The sequence below is a fragment of the Fusarium sambucinum genome, chromosome II, assembly GCF_050947815.1.
Source record: "Fusarium sambucinum isolate potato_lamoka chromosome II, whole genome shotgun sequence".
NCBI lineage: Eukaryota > Fungi > Ascomycota > Sordariomycetes > Hypocreales > Nectriaceae > Fusarium > Fusarium sambucinum.
Genome location: NC_139293.1, coordinates 4,316,085 through 4,331,440, shown reverse-complemented (window position 1 = coordinate 4,331,440; position 15,356 = coordinate 4,316,085). Strand labels below are relative to the sequence as shown.

Genomic DNA, 15,356 nt, shown 5'->3' with positions numbered 1-15,356 from the left:
GGCTCTTTGGCCGAGGCCATCACGGGAGATTTTCTGGGGTAAACTCACCGATCCCGAGTGACTACCATGTCTGCGACCTAAGCTAGCCCGCTAAGGATGTGTTGTGATCAATAAGGTAAGAATTGGCTGATCCGGGGCCAGGATCTATCAGCTAATCCATCATCAACACCTGGATCTGCTTCCCAATAATCTTCCAATATTTCCAATGCTCTTTGCGTGTTCAAGAGTCCCAGAGCAGTGGAAACACCCTGCAACGATGTCTTTATCCTTGGTCGGTCGTCCCCAAGAGCATCACAGCCGGCAAAGAACAGAGGTGGTGTGAGTAGTGTGACAGGCGTAAGGCCATCACGTAGTGTCATGCGTTCAGCAGATTCAAGAATGCGCTGGACAAGATCTTGTATGAGCGTTGATGATCTTGGTTCGTGGAGCAGACGTCGGTGGATAAGAAGGAGACCTGTGAGTTGCCAGATCTGATTCGACAATCTATACTCATGAACTTCGGCGACGGTCAAGACTCGGTCGTGTATGGACATGACCGGGGGTGGACTGGCCTGGTCGCGGTCGATGATGCTCTGTAGATAGCTTAGTAACCACCACACCTCCGCATCATCTCCCGCTTCTTGTGGTGATCCATCTAGTGTTTCCCTTTCATTTTTGATATGGCATAACCTGGCGATCTCTTTGAAAACATTAAGTAGATCCTTCGTTCGCGCGAGATACATGTCAATATAGACTGGCTCGTCATCTATGTCGAAAGATGGCATAGTTGTTGGTGAAGGGATAGCGCATTGCTTCGGAGCGAGATCACTAATAGAGTGGCAGACCAGCGACTCGGTCATGTCAAACCACCGTAATAAGAATCGCAGCTCGTCTGTCGGTCTTTCCAGGAGACCTTTGTCTTGGATTCGTGAGATCAGTCCTCTGGCCCCTCTAAAATGTACACTCCACCGATCTGCATTGGGCTCACTGGCAAACACTTCACAGACGAATAGCGCTCGAGCAGTAGCAAGAAGTGGAATGAGTTCCTGATCTCCATCATAGTCTGAAAGCTTCTCGCAAAGTGACCTGGAACTGAGAGCTTGAAAACCGGCGACAATGAGTGCTTGGGCGCTCTGCTCCTCATTTGTTTTGCAACTAGCGAGTCGATGCGTTGCGGCAAGTGCGACGATTCCTTGGAGCAGTGGCTCGTTGAACACGGCCATGGGAAGAATGAGCTCACATAGCTCGTTAAAGATTTTGGGATGGGGCGCAAGAGCCCTAACGGTTCTTTCAGTGAAGTACTGAAGTCCCGATCTGTGCAAGGGGGGCAGATGACCGAAGAACGCTACAGAGGGAGTGAGAGGGATAAGTGGGCTCTGCGGATAGAAAACCAGCTGTGAAGACTCTGGTGTCTCTGTAATTTCTGATGGAGAAGTTGATGTCCATTGCGTTCTATCGACTTCTTGTACCGGTGGTGACGCAGCCTTTGGTGGATTTGGTTTGAGAGTAGAAGGAGAGACGTAAATGAAGTTTTTATTGTTTAAATCTGACAGTATCAGTTCTGTATCAGTAGTCTCAAGAAAACAGACTCACCTAATCTTTCAACGTTTCCCTCATTTTGGGTCAAACACTCCCCAAACGGTGAACGATTGAAGGGTCGCCCTCCCCAACGCAACTTGACGGCGTATTCACACTTTGCGTTAGCTAGGGTGCATCGCCGACAAGCGGGTCTCTCTTCGCTGCACTTCTTCTTGAAGCTCTTGCATCTTGTACATCCGACCCATGATCGACGCTGAGGGGGCATAACAAAAGGGTTTGTAGAAGATAAAGACAAAAGCAGTAGGTGGTCATACTGCTTGTGGATTTATGCCATCAGGCAGTTTCGTTTACCGACAGAACCGACGCGGGGAAAGTTGGTGAGTTAATGATAGCCTAGCTTGGAGGAGGCGAATGGAGATAAGGCCGGGCAGAGAGAATACGCTAGGCCTTTTTGGGAAGGATGTAGCGACTGGTCTTTATCTTGGGTGATAAGGATCTTGGTTACTTGAATCAAGCATCATCGTTGTTATTTCATGATATAAGCAAAGCAGTCCAAGATAAAATGTCCATTCATCACAATTCATATCTCAGCTGACAGTTGAAGCAGGAAACGCAGACCTTTATATCATTATATAAACCAGAATACAATGCCAGGTGGTTGGCACCAAACTTTGTCCGACTCCATAACTCCCAGCCAAAGATACAAAGAAAAGTGCTCCGCAGGGGAATTCCTCTAGACTAGACGTACATGTACATCGCTCATCGCTGACTCCAAACTCCAGAATGAATCTACCGAGTTATCCTCATCAATGCTGCTTCTTCATGGCAAAAATGCTCAGAAAGATACTCCAACCAAATCCTACACAGACTGCCACGAGAACTCTTGATCGTACAGGTACCCAGAGAAAGTTGCATATGGCGACCAGCGGCCAGATGTGCCAGCCAGCTTTGATAAGAGGCCAGAGCCTATCGCCGATGACGTCGAGAACCCCAGAAAGATGCGACACGCGGGCGATGTTTGTGCATATGAGAAAGACGCTGCCACTGATGGCCAGACCGATAGTTTGATCGAGAATCAACTTGGCTAGAACATTGCGCCAGATGAGATCAGGGCTGATGCTGAACCAGGTTTTCGTCTTTGGTTTCTTGTCGTCATCCTTCTTTTCCAACACTTGGTTTGTGTCGCCCTGGACCTGAGGCAAGACTTCATTAACCCTCATCGCGTGACCAGTCGGGAAGCAATCCTCGAGGATGAATTGAATGACATTTCCGACCTGTGAGCCGACAAAGCCATAAACGGCAAACTCTATGACCTGCTGCTCATCGAAGGGTGAGTGGCCTCCTGGGGCCCTGAGGTGGATGATGAGCTGGGTGACGAGGTTGGCCGAGACTTTGATTGCGGTCGCCTGAAGGGCTAAGCGGAGATTGATGGCGCGGACCATGCTGACCTGACCCTGGAAAGTTTACGTGAAAAACATGTGAAAAAGCGAGTGACTGAATGAGACGAAGACGTTGGTAAGGCTGAGAGAATGCAGGCGACAAGATGTGATCAGATGCAATGTGATGGTGGGTGGATGTTGGTTTGTTTGATGTGGAAAAACGTCAGTCAATAGTGACAGCCTGTCTTTGTGCAGGGGGTTCCCCTTGATAATTAGCGAATAAGAACAGCTGTCCCTTTTATGGGGGGGGACCTGGAACCTGCACTGGAACATTTTTTGTTGGTGGGACCTTGCAATTGCGACTGGCATTGACTGGCATTGACCTCGTGCCTGTTTAATATCGAGGTTACACAACATTTTGAAACAATTCAAACTCTACATGGGTAATATCTTTATGCAGGGGGAATTTGATCAAGTCTGGTACTGTTTGACTTTGCTTGTCTTTGACACTGCAAAGTATCCTCTACCAACGCACATGCATTGAAGCATGACAGAGATACAAAAGAATAAAAGGACACAAAGACAAAACCCTTTGCAATCAAATTTTAAGAATAAAAATGCAATTGACAGACATAGTACTACGATCGTATCATTTAATCCAAGGAACTCATCTTGATGCGAACATAAATGCTCCTCCCTTGATATTCAGTATCGCTTCAGGGTAGTCCAACCACTAAAAAGTGAATGCCATGCATTGAAAACACCAAAAAAAGTGTGGATAATAGTGGATTTAAACCACCGAAGATGGACGAACAGGGAATCGAACCCTGGACCACTCCCAATGATGAGCTCGGAGGAGCGAACATGCTAAGGGAGTATTATACCACTAAACCATTCGCCCGGAATTGAATGACAGACGTCTCACTGTTTGGTAACAAGATTCCCATGCGCCAGAGTGTCACAGAGTGTCAGCCTCAGCCTGTACGATCGAGAGTAGGATGCGAACAAAGCGTTAAGATTAGCATCTTACAATAAACATAGCGCTTAGATACAATTCGAAATTAGCATACTTTTTGCACTCTTTAGTTCTAGTGCAGGTGATACGAGATGAGAAACCTTATTACTAATATGGCAAGCTCCAATTCCGCCTCGCATTGGCACGACGATCCTCATTGACCACCGCCAAAGGGGAGCCTTAAAAAAAAACACAAAAAAAAGCCGTCAAAACATAAAACAATAACGATTGCCGGCTCAGCCGGAAAAAGTGTCAAAACATGGCGTTCAAACAGTCGCCATCAAAAAGCGACGCCTCAGTAGACGTCGAGGAGGCGTCGTTCCATGCCTTCAATAACCCCAGGAAACTCCCCCCGTGGCTGGATCATTTCAACGCAAAAGACCTCAAGATCTTGTTCAAATGCTCCATAGCTGTCTGGATCTTTACCCTGTTTATTCTCATCAGCGACACCTTGCGAGTGCTTGGACAAGCAACCTTTTTCGGATGGTCAGTTTGCGACGCGTCTCCCTCTCAATTGAACCAATACTGACAGTGTTTTAGTATCGTTCTATTCATCATGCCGCCATCCGGCGTTGTCTTCATCCATGTCCTGGCTGGACTAATGATCTGCTTCGGCATGGCACTTGGCTGGGCTTGGGGAACCATGACAATGAAAGCAGCCTTGGCGACAAGACCTGATGCTGATCTCATGCAACGCTATGGCGAGCTGCAGGCATCAATGCCCCAAAACACGACCAATGTTGGCCAGGCTTCCGGCCAGACAACATATCAGCAGATAGCCATCTATCAAGGTTTCATGCTTGATGCTCGGATATCCGTCACTTACTTTTGCATGATAGGATTGTTTGTGTACCTAATGGTAAGCCACTTTACATACGATCTTGTATTTCGCTAATCAGTCCTACCCAGGCTCGTTTACGAGTCTCCGCGCCAAACCTCACACTCGTGGCACTCTTCTCGATGATTGTGACAGATATCTACTTAACCATTGCGCCACTTATCCCTACCTTTCAAGGCACGATTCCAAAAGTATTGATCTTACCTACCGCCATCGCGGTCGGAGTCGGTGCTGTCTGCAACCTGATATTCTTCCCGCAGTCAACCTCCCAGATCACCCTTGGAAGCATGTCCGACTTGCTTGTTCCAATGAACGGCTATATCAAGTCTTTAACCTGGCATTTCAAGACTAGAACGAGGTTTGAACCAAAGCGACTCCAAGAACTCAAGGGTGGCCTAGCTGCATCGCAAAAGAGCATTGAATCTGCCATCAAGTTTCTTCCCATGGACTTTACGCGTCGAAAATGGAGCCCCGAGGACATCAAGTCTTTTCAAGAGCCACTACGCCAGGTGTTGGTATCATTTGGAGAACTCCTCCAGTTGTCTATTTCGCGCGAAGAACTCTTTGCGAAAGACGAGGCTCTCACAAATGCCGTCGATGAGCTGGAAAAGTCCGAAAAAGACAACCATCCACTCGCCTACCATGTTGCCAAAGCAGCTGATTTCCGTGAACTCACAAGCCATCCCGATACAGAAGAAATGTTGATCAAAGCCATCGACTCATTGTCTTCTTGCGTTACGCCACTGTTGCGGACTTTGGAACAAAGCATCGACGCCATCGTTGAAGCACTGTCAGGACCCAAGGACGATGTTGTGGCTCAACATGAGCAAATTCTTGCCTCGCTGCAGGAAGCTCTGGATGACTTTGAGGACTCAGCTGCAGAACATTTGATTGCCCCTCATGCTCATCTGTTTGATGCGGATGGCAAGGTCATTTTCAAAGACAATCGCTCACCACCCATGTTTGGCTTGATGTCAGGTTTATTGTACCACGAACGACTAATCAACCTCACCAGAAGCATCGGTACCGTTCTCGAGAAAGCCGTGGAGATGGAGAAGACTCGAACGAAAAAACAGATGTGGTTTCCAAAAGGACTTCAGAAACTCTTCTCGCTGGGCTTTTCGAATGATGCACCGCCTTCTACGCTTGCTGGTACCACAGATCTCACTCGCACTATGTCAGCTATCTCAAAACCTGAAAAGAAACGTGGTCTGTTTAAGAAGAAGCCTAAAGACAAGCCAGAGGCGGGAGAGACTGAGAAGACAGCAGCTGCCATTTTGGAAAACATGCAACAGACAACTAGCAGACAGCGAAAGAAGCCAAGCCTTATCTTCTTAGGATTGATCAACTTCTTCACTGGAGTTGAGGGCTTACACGCCCTGCGAACACTGGTCTTGACAATCGCCCTCGCTGTCCCTGCCGTGATACCATCATCAGCAGGATTCTACTACCGAGAGAAGGGCATGTGGGCATTGATCATGGCACAAATGGCCCTGGAACCGTACATGTCTGACTTTACTGCTGGAATCATCATCAGAACTCTCGGTACCGTTGCAGGCGGTGTTCTTGGTCTTTTGTGCTGGTACATTGGATCTGGCAATGGCCCTGGTAACCAATATGGTCTTGCTGCGATCATGGCCGTTGCCATTGTCGGAATGATGTGGTGGAGGCTTTTCGCTCCTCCACAGCACATGGCAGCTGGCATCATGCTTATGTCCACCATGTACATGGTGGTCTCGTACAGTTGGGTTGACACGCACATCCCTACTTATGGTAACCCTGGTGTGGGATACGAAGTTTTCTGGCGAAGAATACTTCTCGTGTTGATCGGATTCGGTGCAGCTGTTCTTGTTGCACTACTTCCCCGACCTCTTTCAGGAAACAGACACTACCGACAAATCATGTCCAGTCAACTTTCGAGCGTCCGAGATCGCTATGCGCTCCTTATATCAGTCTGGCGCGAGCCTCCATCAGATTTCGTCGAAGTCATGGAGAAAGAATCGACGACGGTTGAAGAAGTCCTTAACTCAATCGCTCTTCCAATCCAGAAGACAAAGTTCGAATTCTCGACATCGAATCTCGACACCAATACACTCAGCCGTGCGAACCATTTGTGCACCAACCTAAATGTCTTTCTCACGCAATTCAGTTTGACCGTCACCAAGCTTCCCCTGCCAGTGCGCGAGCGCTTCATGCAGCGCGTAACCGCGGGTGATGAGAATCTCGTCGCGGATCTCATGTCGACTTTGACCCTTCTCCAGCACTCCTTGATCTCAGGAGAGCCGCTTCCAGCAATCCTGCCAACGCCTTTAGTAGGTAGAGCAATGCAATTCAGGAAGCTCAAGGGAGAGCTTCATGATGAGGGTAACTCTAAGGAGTACCTAGCTACCCCACAAGGAAGGCATTGGTCTGCCGCTGTTTACGCGTTTGTGAGGTTCTTGGGCACGCTCGATGATCTTGTGCTTGTTGTGAAGAAGGCTGTTGGAGAAAGCTCGCATATACACACGGATGCTTTCGGTGGAAGCATGTATTGAGGTGTGAACGTGTATTTCTCTTGGATTTAAATTGTAGTATATTGTATACATGTCGAGTCTGAAGTAAGACTCTTCTCTGAATATTCAATCTTTTTCTGATAATACTTCAATCCGCAGTAAACTCTTCGCTTTGGTGGACCTTATCACCGTATGTATTTGCCTCGGCTTTTTGCAACGTCTTTCTAAAGATATATAAAGACTATTCAAATAATAAATACACATCAGCCGTTGGGCGCAACGGCGAACGTCTCTTCGTACAACCTTAATATCACCAGAAAGATAGCACCCGTAAGCTTTCAACCAAACTCAGTCGCTATCGTGAAATACAGAAGACTAGTTTATTCTTGTTGTTCACTTCGTGTCGCCGCTGCCGCGTGTTCACGGTGTTTGAAGAGACCGAGGAATCCCAGATCATAACATACCTTCAATGATCCAGCCATAATGAATGCCACCCAGAAGTAGTCAGAATCCGCGAGTAATCCAGTAATCAGCGGGCCCAGACTCTGAGCAGTAGTCTTGGCTACGTTGATGAGACCAATGACAACAGTCCTTTCGTTAGGCTGGATAATGGCGGCGAGAAAGGCTGATCGAGGTGCGACATCCATAGACTGGGTGCAGGAGCGAAGAATCAGGAAAAGCACTGATATGTGAACCTCATTGGGGATAGGAATTAGGGCCAGGAAAATTGCCGAGGGGATATGGGTAAAGACCATCGTCTGGGATACAGTGTTAGTGACATTTTGGGCGACCATTATGCTGATAAACTTACCTTGACATTGCCAAAACGCTTGGCTAGAGATGACGCTACTAGTACGGAGCCAGCAGCGATGATACTGGTAGTGAAGAATATCGACCCCAACTTCCCCTCTTCAATATGATACTGTGACTTGAAGTAGAAAGTTATCCATGACCTATATAGCTATTAGTCTCAAAATGAAAACTGAGTCGTGGTCATTACTTACAGAGGGGCAAGACCTGAAGCAAAGCTATCCAGAGCGAAGAGTGCACACAGGCTCACGACAATGGGGACACTCTCGCGAGACACCTTAGCTCGCAGCTGTTTCTTTGGTGGTGGTTGACTTGGTGTCTGAGCTTGGTTTGGTTGTGTGAGAAGAGGCGCCTGTTCATTGGCATCTGCATCGGATACTGGTTCGTGGTGCGCTTCTACTGCAGCACTCAAGACAACAGCGGAAATGAGCTTTAATATTCCAATAGTGGAATATCCGTAAAAGATATTGCGGTAGACATCGACGACATCCATGCCCAAGTTGACGCGCATGTGATGAATAAGCCAGCCACAAGTCAAAAGTCCAAAGGCACCGCCAGCGGTACCACATAGACTGTACCAGGCATAGACGTCGCCTCGCTTAGCTGGATCAGTGAGATGCGCCACGATACTCTCTTCGATACCACGGAAGGGGCCAATCTCGTTACCGCTATGGAAAAATGTCAGCATCAGAGATGGACTCTTCCAGTCTTTGCGTCTTACCCAGGACTAATAACGCCCAGAATAGCAGCAGCTAGTAGGATCCAGTAATTGCTGGATGTCGCAAACACAATGCCACTAGCAGTCATCAAGACAGCGCCCAAAGCCAAAACAGCTCTTCTGCCTATACCATCGGCGAACAAGGCAAGTATAAAGCTGATGATGATATCGCCAGCCAAAGTTAGAGTCATGAACAACCCAACACGGGTTGTAGAGACACCAAGTTCCCGCAAGAAGGCGACGAGAACGAGAGTAGAAGCGCCATAGGCGAAGAGGCGAATGAACCTTTGCACGCAAAGGATCTTGATGTCGCGGGTGGAATTGTACAGAGACAAAAGGCCGAGCTCTTGTAAGACCCTGTTGGTAGTAGTGGACTGCGAAGTCGCGTCAATTGAAGTTGACATGATGGCGACCGCAATGAAGAATAGACAGACTGATTTAAAGACCGAATGATAAAAGAATAATGAGTGTATTCATCTTTTGTCTTTACGCACGTCACTCCCTATATACTTTTCTACCTCCGAGGCTCCGAGCTTGAAAACATTCGCGCTAAGAGTCGGTTGTGATTAACGAGAATATAGTGGGAATAATTGCTGTCGAATCGTACGTCACGAACGCGACTGGAAGAATCTTTACCAGAAAGATGGTTGTGATTGGTGGATTGACTTGGTCATGGTCGGTTTTCCGAGCTCACACTGATGAGGTTCACTACAGAGTATATATACTAAAATAAATCTGACTCCTCCAACAACCCCCCAGCTACAACAGTCTTCAGATTGTTCATCTTCCGTAGTATAGTGGTCAGTATGCAAGCTTGTCACGCTTGAGACCCGGGTTCAATTCCCGGCGGGAGAGATCCAGCCACCTGCGATACGCAGGCACACCTTTTTTGGAAACTTTTTTGCCTTCTTAAAGCGCAACAATTGTTAATATTGAATAGAGTAAAATGACAATCCGTTCAAGTTTATTCCATCCCGCGCAACTATTATTCGAACCAACACACAAATCAAAGCCTCATCGGATGCATTTCCTAATACAGAGGGTTGGAACGTCGCTTTCTCACAACCGCGCAGTATTTATCGACATCCTCCTGGGCTGGTTTGGCTTTTGGATCGCTATCGCAGTGAAGATAACACCTTTGCAGATTAAAAAGTCAGCATGCTATCCTGTCAAGAGGATGTCATAGTCATAGTCTTACATCAAAATTTCCTTGTGAGTTCCACAAAGGCATCGTTCGTTGTCAAAGCAGTAATCGGGCTTTGCCATCAGTTAATTTGCAAAGTTATCAGATAGAAGAGAATTGCATACGTTGGGCCCTGCCTTGAGACATGCTGCGACCTGACCACAGTTTGCTGCCTGCGAAGTAACCCCAACAGCAGAGAGAAGAAAGAGAGCGATGGAATATTTCATGGTGAGACAAGATTCAGCTCCGAAAGGTAGTAGGTAGTAGGTTGTGAGATAAAGTGTGGGTGAATCGACATGTCTAGAGGAGCACACCATTGGTCTTAAATATGCAGGAACAGTTATTGTCAATCATCATCGATGCATCCAGATCCAGGATTCTGGCGCCAATAGCCTAGGCGTTCCTGATCCGTTCAAAATAGTCTTTTACCGAAGACGCCTCGCTCCAGACACTTGAGTTTGGCAGTAACAAACCAAAGCAAACATGACAAAATGCCCAGTTATTACATTCCATTATATCTGCAAGCCAATCACCTCCTACCAAATAGTCTCTTCCGCTTGAGGATCCAATCCTTTATCCGCATTCCAACACAGAACCTTATCGAGAACGACTTGCCTCAATTCTTGCGGACCAGGCACACTGGACCATTAGAATCATCATTAACTCGACAATCTTGACTGCTGGGTGATATTGGTGGAAGAGTTCCATCTGCCACATGGGTTAGATTCCAGGTTCTTATTGTCTTGCTCAGTCAAGCCCCGGAAGTTTCGCGATCAGCCAGGGCGTGAAGTCATCACCGGAAGAACAATAAAACTCAAAATTCGACCAGTAAATTTCCAACATTCTAGATAATTGAGAGCCAATAGCCTAATTAATTGCTTGTTGAGGCCAGTTCAGGGCGATAGAGAAGTTTGTGGCTGGCCGAGGCTAACCCTGTAATGCACGGCCACAATCTTTCCATGACGACAGTGTTTTTCTCTCCTTCAGACAAAGCATCTATGATGCACTCAGGGCTGACATGCCACCAATGATGCCTACGATGCGCCTTCTTGCATCAATATCGCCAGTCAGGTCGACTTTTACAAGGCAGAGAGTTCTATCTCATCTCACTGTCAGAAATACACTACCTTTTATCATCACACGACAATTCGCCATGAAACGAAGTGCTACTACAAACCGACTCGAAAAGGAAGAAAAAAGTCCCAAAAAGGCAAAATCCTCAGACACTGCAACTAAGCTGCCCGAATACCATGAGACACCATCAAAGAGGGACGAGGATGGTGAGATTATATGGCCGGCGCCCAAGGACCAAATGGAAGCCGCCAGGAACTTCATCCGTGAATGGTAAGTCCAGTTCCCCTTTGATGAAAATTTTACAAGGGTTATTTCTCACATCTATAGTGTCGCTGCCTCAAAACCTACCCTCATTATTCCAGACAAGGACGCCGACGGCCTCACTTCTGGAGCTATACTCAGAAAAACGTTGATATTACTTGGCCTAAATCCTGAGTTGATATCAGCCTACGTGATGAAGAAAGGTCTCAACGTTCATGACGAAGAATCGCGTAGAGACATGGCCTCATACAAACCCTCCTTCATAATTGTTCTCGACCAAGGATCACGAGAATCACCGCCTCTCATTGATGAACCCCATCGAGCCTTGGTAATCGACCACCATTACGCAGAAGAAAAGGACCACCCCAAGGATGCCACTTTCGTCACGGCTTGCAACAGCCCACCCGTGGCCACCAGCGCTTTACTCACCTATCTGATCTGTCGCGACTTACATCCTGATGTTGAAGAGGCGTGCGGCTGGCTGTGTGCCGTGGGCGTACATGGAGATCTAGGCAATAATATCAAGTGGGAGCCTCCATTTCCTGATTTCAAGGCCATGTTTAAAAAATACACCAAAAAAGCAATTAACAGTGTTGTGTCTCTCATCAATGCACCTCGGCGAACAGCAGCATATGATGTACCGGGAGCATGGGAAGCGCTAGCAGCAGCCTCAGCTCCCATAGACATTTTTGAGAACGAGACATTGCGTGAAGCAAGAGAGGAAGTCAACGAGGAAGTCAGGAATCATGCTCGAATACCCCCAAAGTTTTCATCAGACGGCAGAATCGCAGTGTTTCGGATCAATTCTCTGGCCCAAATACACCCGGTCATTGCGACTCGCTGGGCTGGCCACTTGACTTCACCCAAGCTCGAGGTGATACTCGTTGCTAACCAAGGTTATCTTCCAGGCATGATCAATTTTTCGTGCCGTGTCCCGAAATGTGCCAGAGGCCGGGACCCCCCTGTCAACATTATTGAAATCCTTCGTAAAGAAGCTTCACGGGCGAAAGACCCAACTTTGAGAAAGCGTTTGGGAGAGTCGTTCGCCCGTGGACATAAGGAGGCAAGCGGTGGTATAGTCCCCATAGCTGAGTTTGAAGAGCTTATGGACGTGTTGGAAGTTGGTAAAAAGGAACCTGTTTCCCCAAGTCAACCGCAAAAGGGGTCCAGGAAGAGATCAAACAAGCAAGGAAACACACTCTTGAATTATTTCGAAAGAGGTTAGTGACCTTTGCATGGAACGGACCAATTTCCCAAGAATTAAACTTTGTGTTTTTCGATAAAAGAGCGCAATTGAACTTGACAACTTTGGCAGTTAGCCCCTGATATTAGCGGTGTAACCTTGAATGGTCTATCATTGGAGTAACCAGATTAGAAGCCGTTGTTTTCAATCGTGTTTTTGCTTGGCCAGTTGCTGACTACCCTGTTCTTGTCCTGTAATTTCCTTTTCAAGACAAGACAACCCAAGTTATAGTGACGTAGGCCTTGGCCATTCACTGACATGTGCAACCCTCCCCTGCAATTAATAGCTTGGCCCAGAGGAGTAAGTGGCTTACATCTAAGTAGAAACTGACCTACTTTCGCATGCCCTTCAAGCAATTGAGTGTCGACTAGAGTGATGATTGGAGTTAAAATGACCGTTATGCTTCATGCTAATTAGTCGAGACCCCAATAGTTTAGAAACAACGCATCTTTAATCGTCATGTTACTGGATAGCTTCACTTTTGAACAAATCCCGCAGGAAAAAGTACGAGGTGGGGTAGCACTTCCAAAGAAGCCAAGATCGTCACGCCTAGGCCAACCACCCGATATTACATCTCACAATGCTATCAGTCAGCGAATGAACTAAAGGAAGAAATGTCGGGCCGCTGAACCTGGGACTTGACACTCCAAGTGCCGTCCTTTTAAGACGTCTGTGATGCCCGGGCTGATGGTTGAGCGCTGAAGACAAGTTCCTCGCGTTCTTCGTTTGTCTCCCAACTTCTTCTCGCTTTTGTTTGTTTCCTCAATCCAGGCTTTCATCATGAGATTCACCACAAATGTTGTTGTCACTGCCTTTTGGCTGACAAGCCTGGGCACTCCCTCCGTCGCTGTCCCAGCAAAGGGTCTCAAAGGTCCCGAACTCAAGCATTGGCCAAAGGGTGCCGCCAAAGCTCTCAACAAAATGATTGCTGCGAATGCCAACCAGGGACAATATGCTGTCTTCGACATGGACAACACCAGCTATCAATTCGATCTTGAAGAGTCCCTTCTCCCCTACCTCGAAAGCAAGGGAGTTCTTACCCGCGACACCATGGATCCTTCTTTGAAGCTCGTTCCCTTCAAGGACACCAAGAAGCACAAGGAGTCGCTTTACAGCTACTACTTGCGACTCTGTGAGATTGAGGATGCCGTCTGCTACCCTTGGGCGGCACAAATCTTCAGTGGATTCCCACTACGTGAGCTCAAGGGCTATGTTGATGAGCTGATGGCCTACAACAAGACAATTCCCGCCACTTACTTCGAGGAGGGCAAGGTCACGGCCACCGAGGTGTCCCCACCCAAGATCTTCGAGGGCCAAGTCGAGCTCTACAACCGTCTGATGGCCAATGGTATCCAAGTCTACGTCGTTAGCGCCGCTTCTGAGGAGCTCGTACGAATGGTCGCTTCCGACCCCAAGTACGGCTACAACGTTCCTCCCAAGAACGTCATTGGTGTCTCCCTCTTCCTCAAGACCAAGAAGGGCGAGATCACTACTTCTCGCAAACAAATAGAAGACAAGGCCTACACTCAGAAGGTCCAGAAGCAGAACCTCGACGCTGAGATGACTCCCTGGCTATGGGCCCCAGCTACATGGAAGGAGGGCAAGTGGGCCGCCATCAACACCTACATCGATGCGTGGAAGAGACCCATCCTTGCTGCTGGTGACACTCCTGATAGTGACGGTCCCATGATCTTCCGTGGCGTCAATGTTGAGAGAGGCGGTATTCACCTTTGGGTTGACAGGAAGCCTGCCTACAGAGAGGAAATTGATGGAATGATCAAGAACTATACCATTGCTCAGAAGGAGGAAAGACTTCCGGTTACAGCTAACAAGAACTGGGTGTTTGTGAAGCCTGCCGACCTTCACGATGATTGAGAAATTCAAGCCTAGTAGCTAATAGCTAATAAATACATCAACCTAATATTGGCTTTGTCGAGTCAACTCTATCATATACCAGTGAGCGACATGTGCTAAAAGATATGTTGGGTGTTTTCTCCAACTTGACATACCATAAATAACACCTGTTTACCGAATTATATACTAGTTTCATTCAAGATATACATATTAGCACGGACTGACAGCTGTTGTGGTTTTATATCATAGTTCAGCATATGCATTGATGAGTATATTGGTCACTTAATAGGTGACTACCTATTGCGCCGAAACCAAACTAGTTTACACACAGACTGGCGCACCGTTGGGCTTCCCAACTCCGTTACTTGGATTTGTCTGGGAGCAACCGTTCGCGAAGCCCAACGCAGTATCATCAACCGCTGCGTTGAAAGCCGCTCCACAGTTTGGGTCACTACAAATGTTAGGTCGTGTCTTTCTCTCAGCTCTGGAAGACTCACCTCGCGCCACCGCCGGCACTGTTGAAGTAAGAGCAGATATCGTGAGAGAAGCAGTCTTGGGTGTAAACGTTGCCTATAGCGGTTCCACTGCAGCCAGCACCACATCGTCCATTGCAAGAGTAACTATACAGTTAATGAGATGTGGGAAGAGGGGCGAAGTCAGTATAACTTACTCTCCAGATCCGGAAGGGTTAGCGCCATAGTTGCTACCAACAACACCAGTGAAGGTACATCTCTTGCCAGCACTGTTAGTCCATGAGGCCGTAGCTGTCTGTCCCACGCGAAGACAGGTAATGGCTCGCTTCTCAAGCGTGGGAGAAGCAACAGAGATGGTTGCAAGAACAAGAACAACGATAGAACCAAGCATAATGGCAACAGATATAATTGTAGTTTCGTTTACAATAGTTACCAACTCAACATCTCGTGTTTCTTATATAAAAATCTAGTCAAGTCGCTTACCCCGGCATTCAATTC

The 15,356-nt window shown here is 47.5% G+C and overlaps 8 protein-coding genes across 8 annotated transcripts; 3 read left to right on the top strand and 5 right to left on the bottom strand.

Moving 5' to 3' along the window:
• Positions 1 to 107: 107 nt before the first annotated feature.
• On the bottom strand, positions 108 to 1,783 carry FSST1_008350 (major facilitator superfamily domain-containing protein; the record flags this gene model as incomplete). The annotated part of the gene is made up of 2 exons (XM_083225225.1): positions 108 to 1,525; positions 1,573 to 1,783. 2 exons carry the CDS (start codon positions 1,781 to 1,783, stop codon positions 108 to 110), a joined length of 1,629 nt encoding a protein of 542 aa, XP_083084311.1.
• Positions 1,784 to 2,324: 541 nt separating this feature from the next.
• Positions 2,325 to 2,960, bottom strand: FSST1_008349 (Mpv17/PMP22 family protein; the record flags this gene model as incomplete). Its single annotated transcript, XM_083225224.1, has 1 exon — positions 2,325 to 2,960. One exon carries the CDS (start codon positions 2,958 to 2,960, stop codon positions 2,325 to 2,327), a length of 636 nt encoding a protein of 211 aa, XP_083084310.1.
• A 1,211-nt stretch (positions 2,961 to 4,171) lies between these two features.
• Positions 4,172 to 7,284, top strand: FSST1_008348 (aromatic acid exporter family protein; the record flags this gene model as incomplete). Its single annotated transcript, XM_083225223.1, has 3 exons — positions 4,172 to 4,398; positions 4,453 to 4,771; positions 4,822 to 7,284. 3 exons carry the CDS (start codon positions 4,172 to 4,174, stop codon positions 7,282 to 7,284), a joined length of 3,009 nt encoding a protein of 1,002 aa, XP_083084309.1.
• A 338-nt stretch (positions 7,285 to 7,622) lies between these two features.
• FSST1_008347 (major facilitator superfamily domain-containing protein) lies at positions 7,623 to 9,174 on the bottom strand (the record flags this gene model as incomplete). The annotated part of the gene is made up of 4 exons (XM_083225222.1): positions 7,623 to 8,000; positions 8,054 to 8,195; positions 8,247 to 8,720; positions 8,774 to 9,174. 4 exons carry the CDS (start codon positions 9,172 to 9,174, stop codon positions 7,623 to 7,625), a joined length of 1,395 nt encoding a protein of 464 aa, XP_083084308.1.
• Positions 9,175 to 9,800: 626 nt separating this feature from the next.
• Positions 9,801 to 10,180, bottom strand: FSST1_008346 (uncharacterized protein; the record flags this gene model as incomplete). Its single annotated transcript, XM_083225221.1, has 3 exons — positions 9,801 to 9,906; positions 9,969 to 10,027; positions 10,079 to 10,180. The coding sequence occupies 3 exons, from the start codon at positions 10,178 to 10,180 to the stop codon at positions 9,801 to 9,803; spliced, it is 267 nt and encodes an 88-aa protein (XP_083084307.1).
• Positions 10,181 to 10,983: 803 nt separating this feature from the next.
• On the top strand, positions 10,984 to 12,513 carry FSST1_008345 (uncharacterized protein; the record flags this gene model as incomplete). The annotated part of the gene is made up of 2 exons (XM_083225220.1): positions 10,984 to 11,297; positions 11,355 to 12,513. 2 exons carry the CDS (start codon positions 10,984 to 10,986, stop codon positions 12,511 to 12,513), a joined length of 1,473 nt encoding a protein of 490 aa, XP_083084306.1.
• A 798-nt stretch (positions 12,514 to 13,311) lies between these two features.
• On the top strand, positions 13,312 to 14,406 carry FSST1_008344 (uncharacterized protein; the record flags this gene model as incomplete). The annotated part of the gene is made up of 1 exon (XM_083225219.1): positions 13,312 to 14,406. One exon carries the CDS (start codon positions 13,312 to 13,314, stop codon positions 14,404 to 14,406), a length of 1,095 nt encoding a protein of 364 aa, XP_083084305.1.
• Positions 14,407 to 14,706: 300 nt separating this feature from the next.
• On the bottom strand, positions 14,707 to 15,249 carry FSST1_008343 (uncharacterized protein; the record flags this gene model as incomplete). Its single annotated transcript, XM_083225218.1, has 3 exons — positions 14,707 to 14,836; positions 14,883 to 15,005; positions 15,056 to 15,249. 3 exons carry the CDS (start codon positions 15,247 to 15,249, stop codon positions 14,707 to 14,709), a joined length of 447 nt encoding a protein of 148 aa, XP_083084304.1.
• Positions 15,250 to 15,356: the final 107 nt, after the last annotated feature.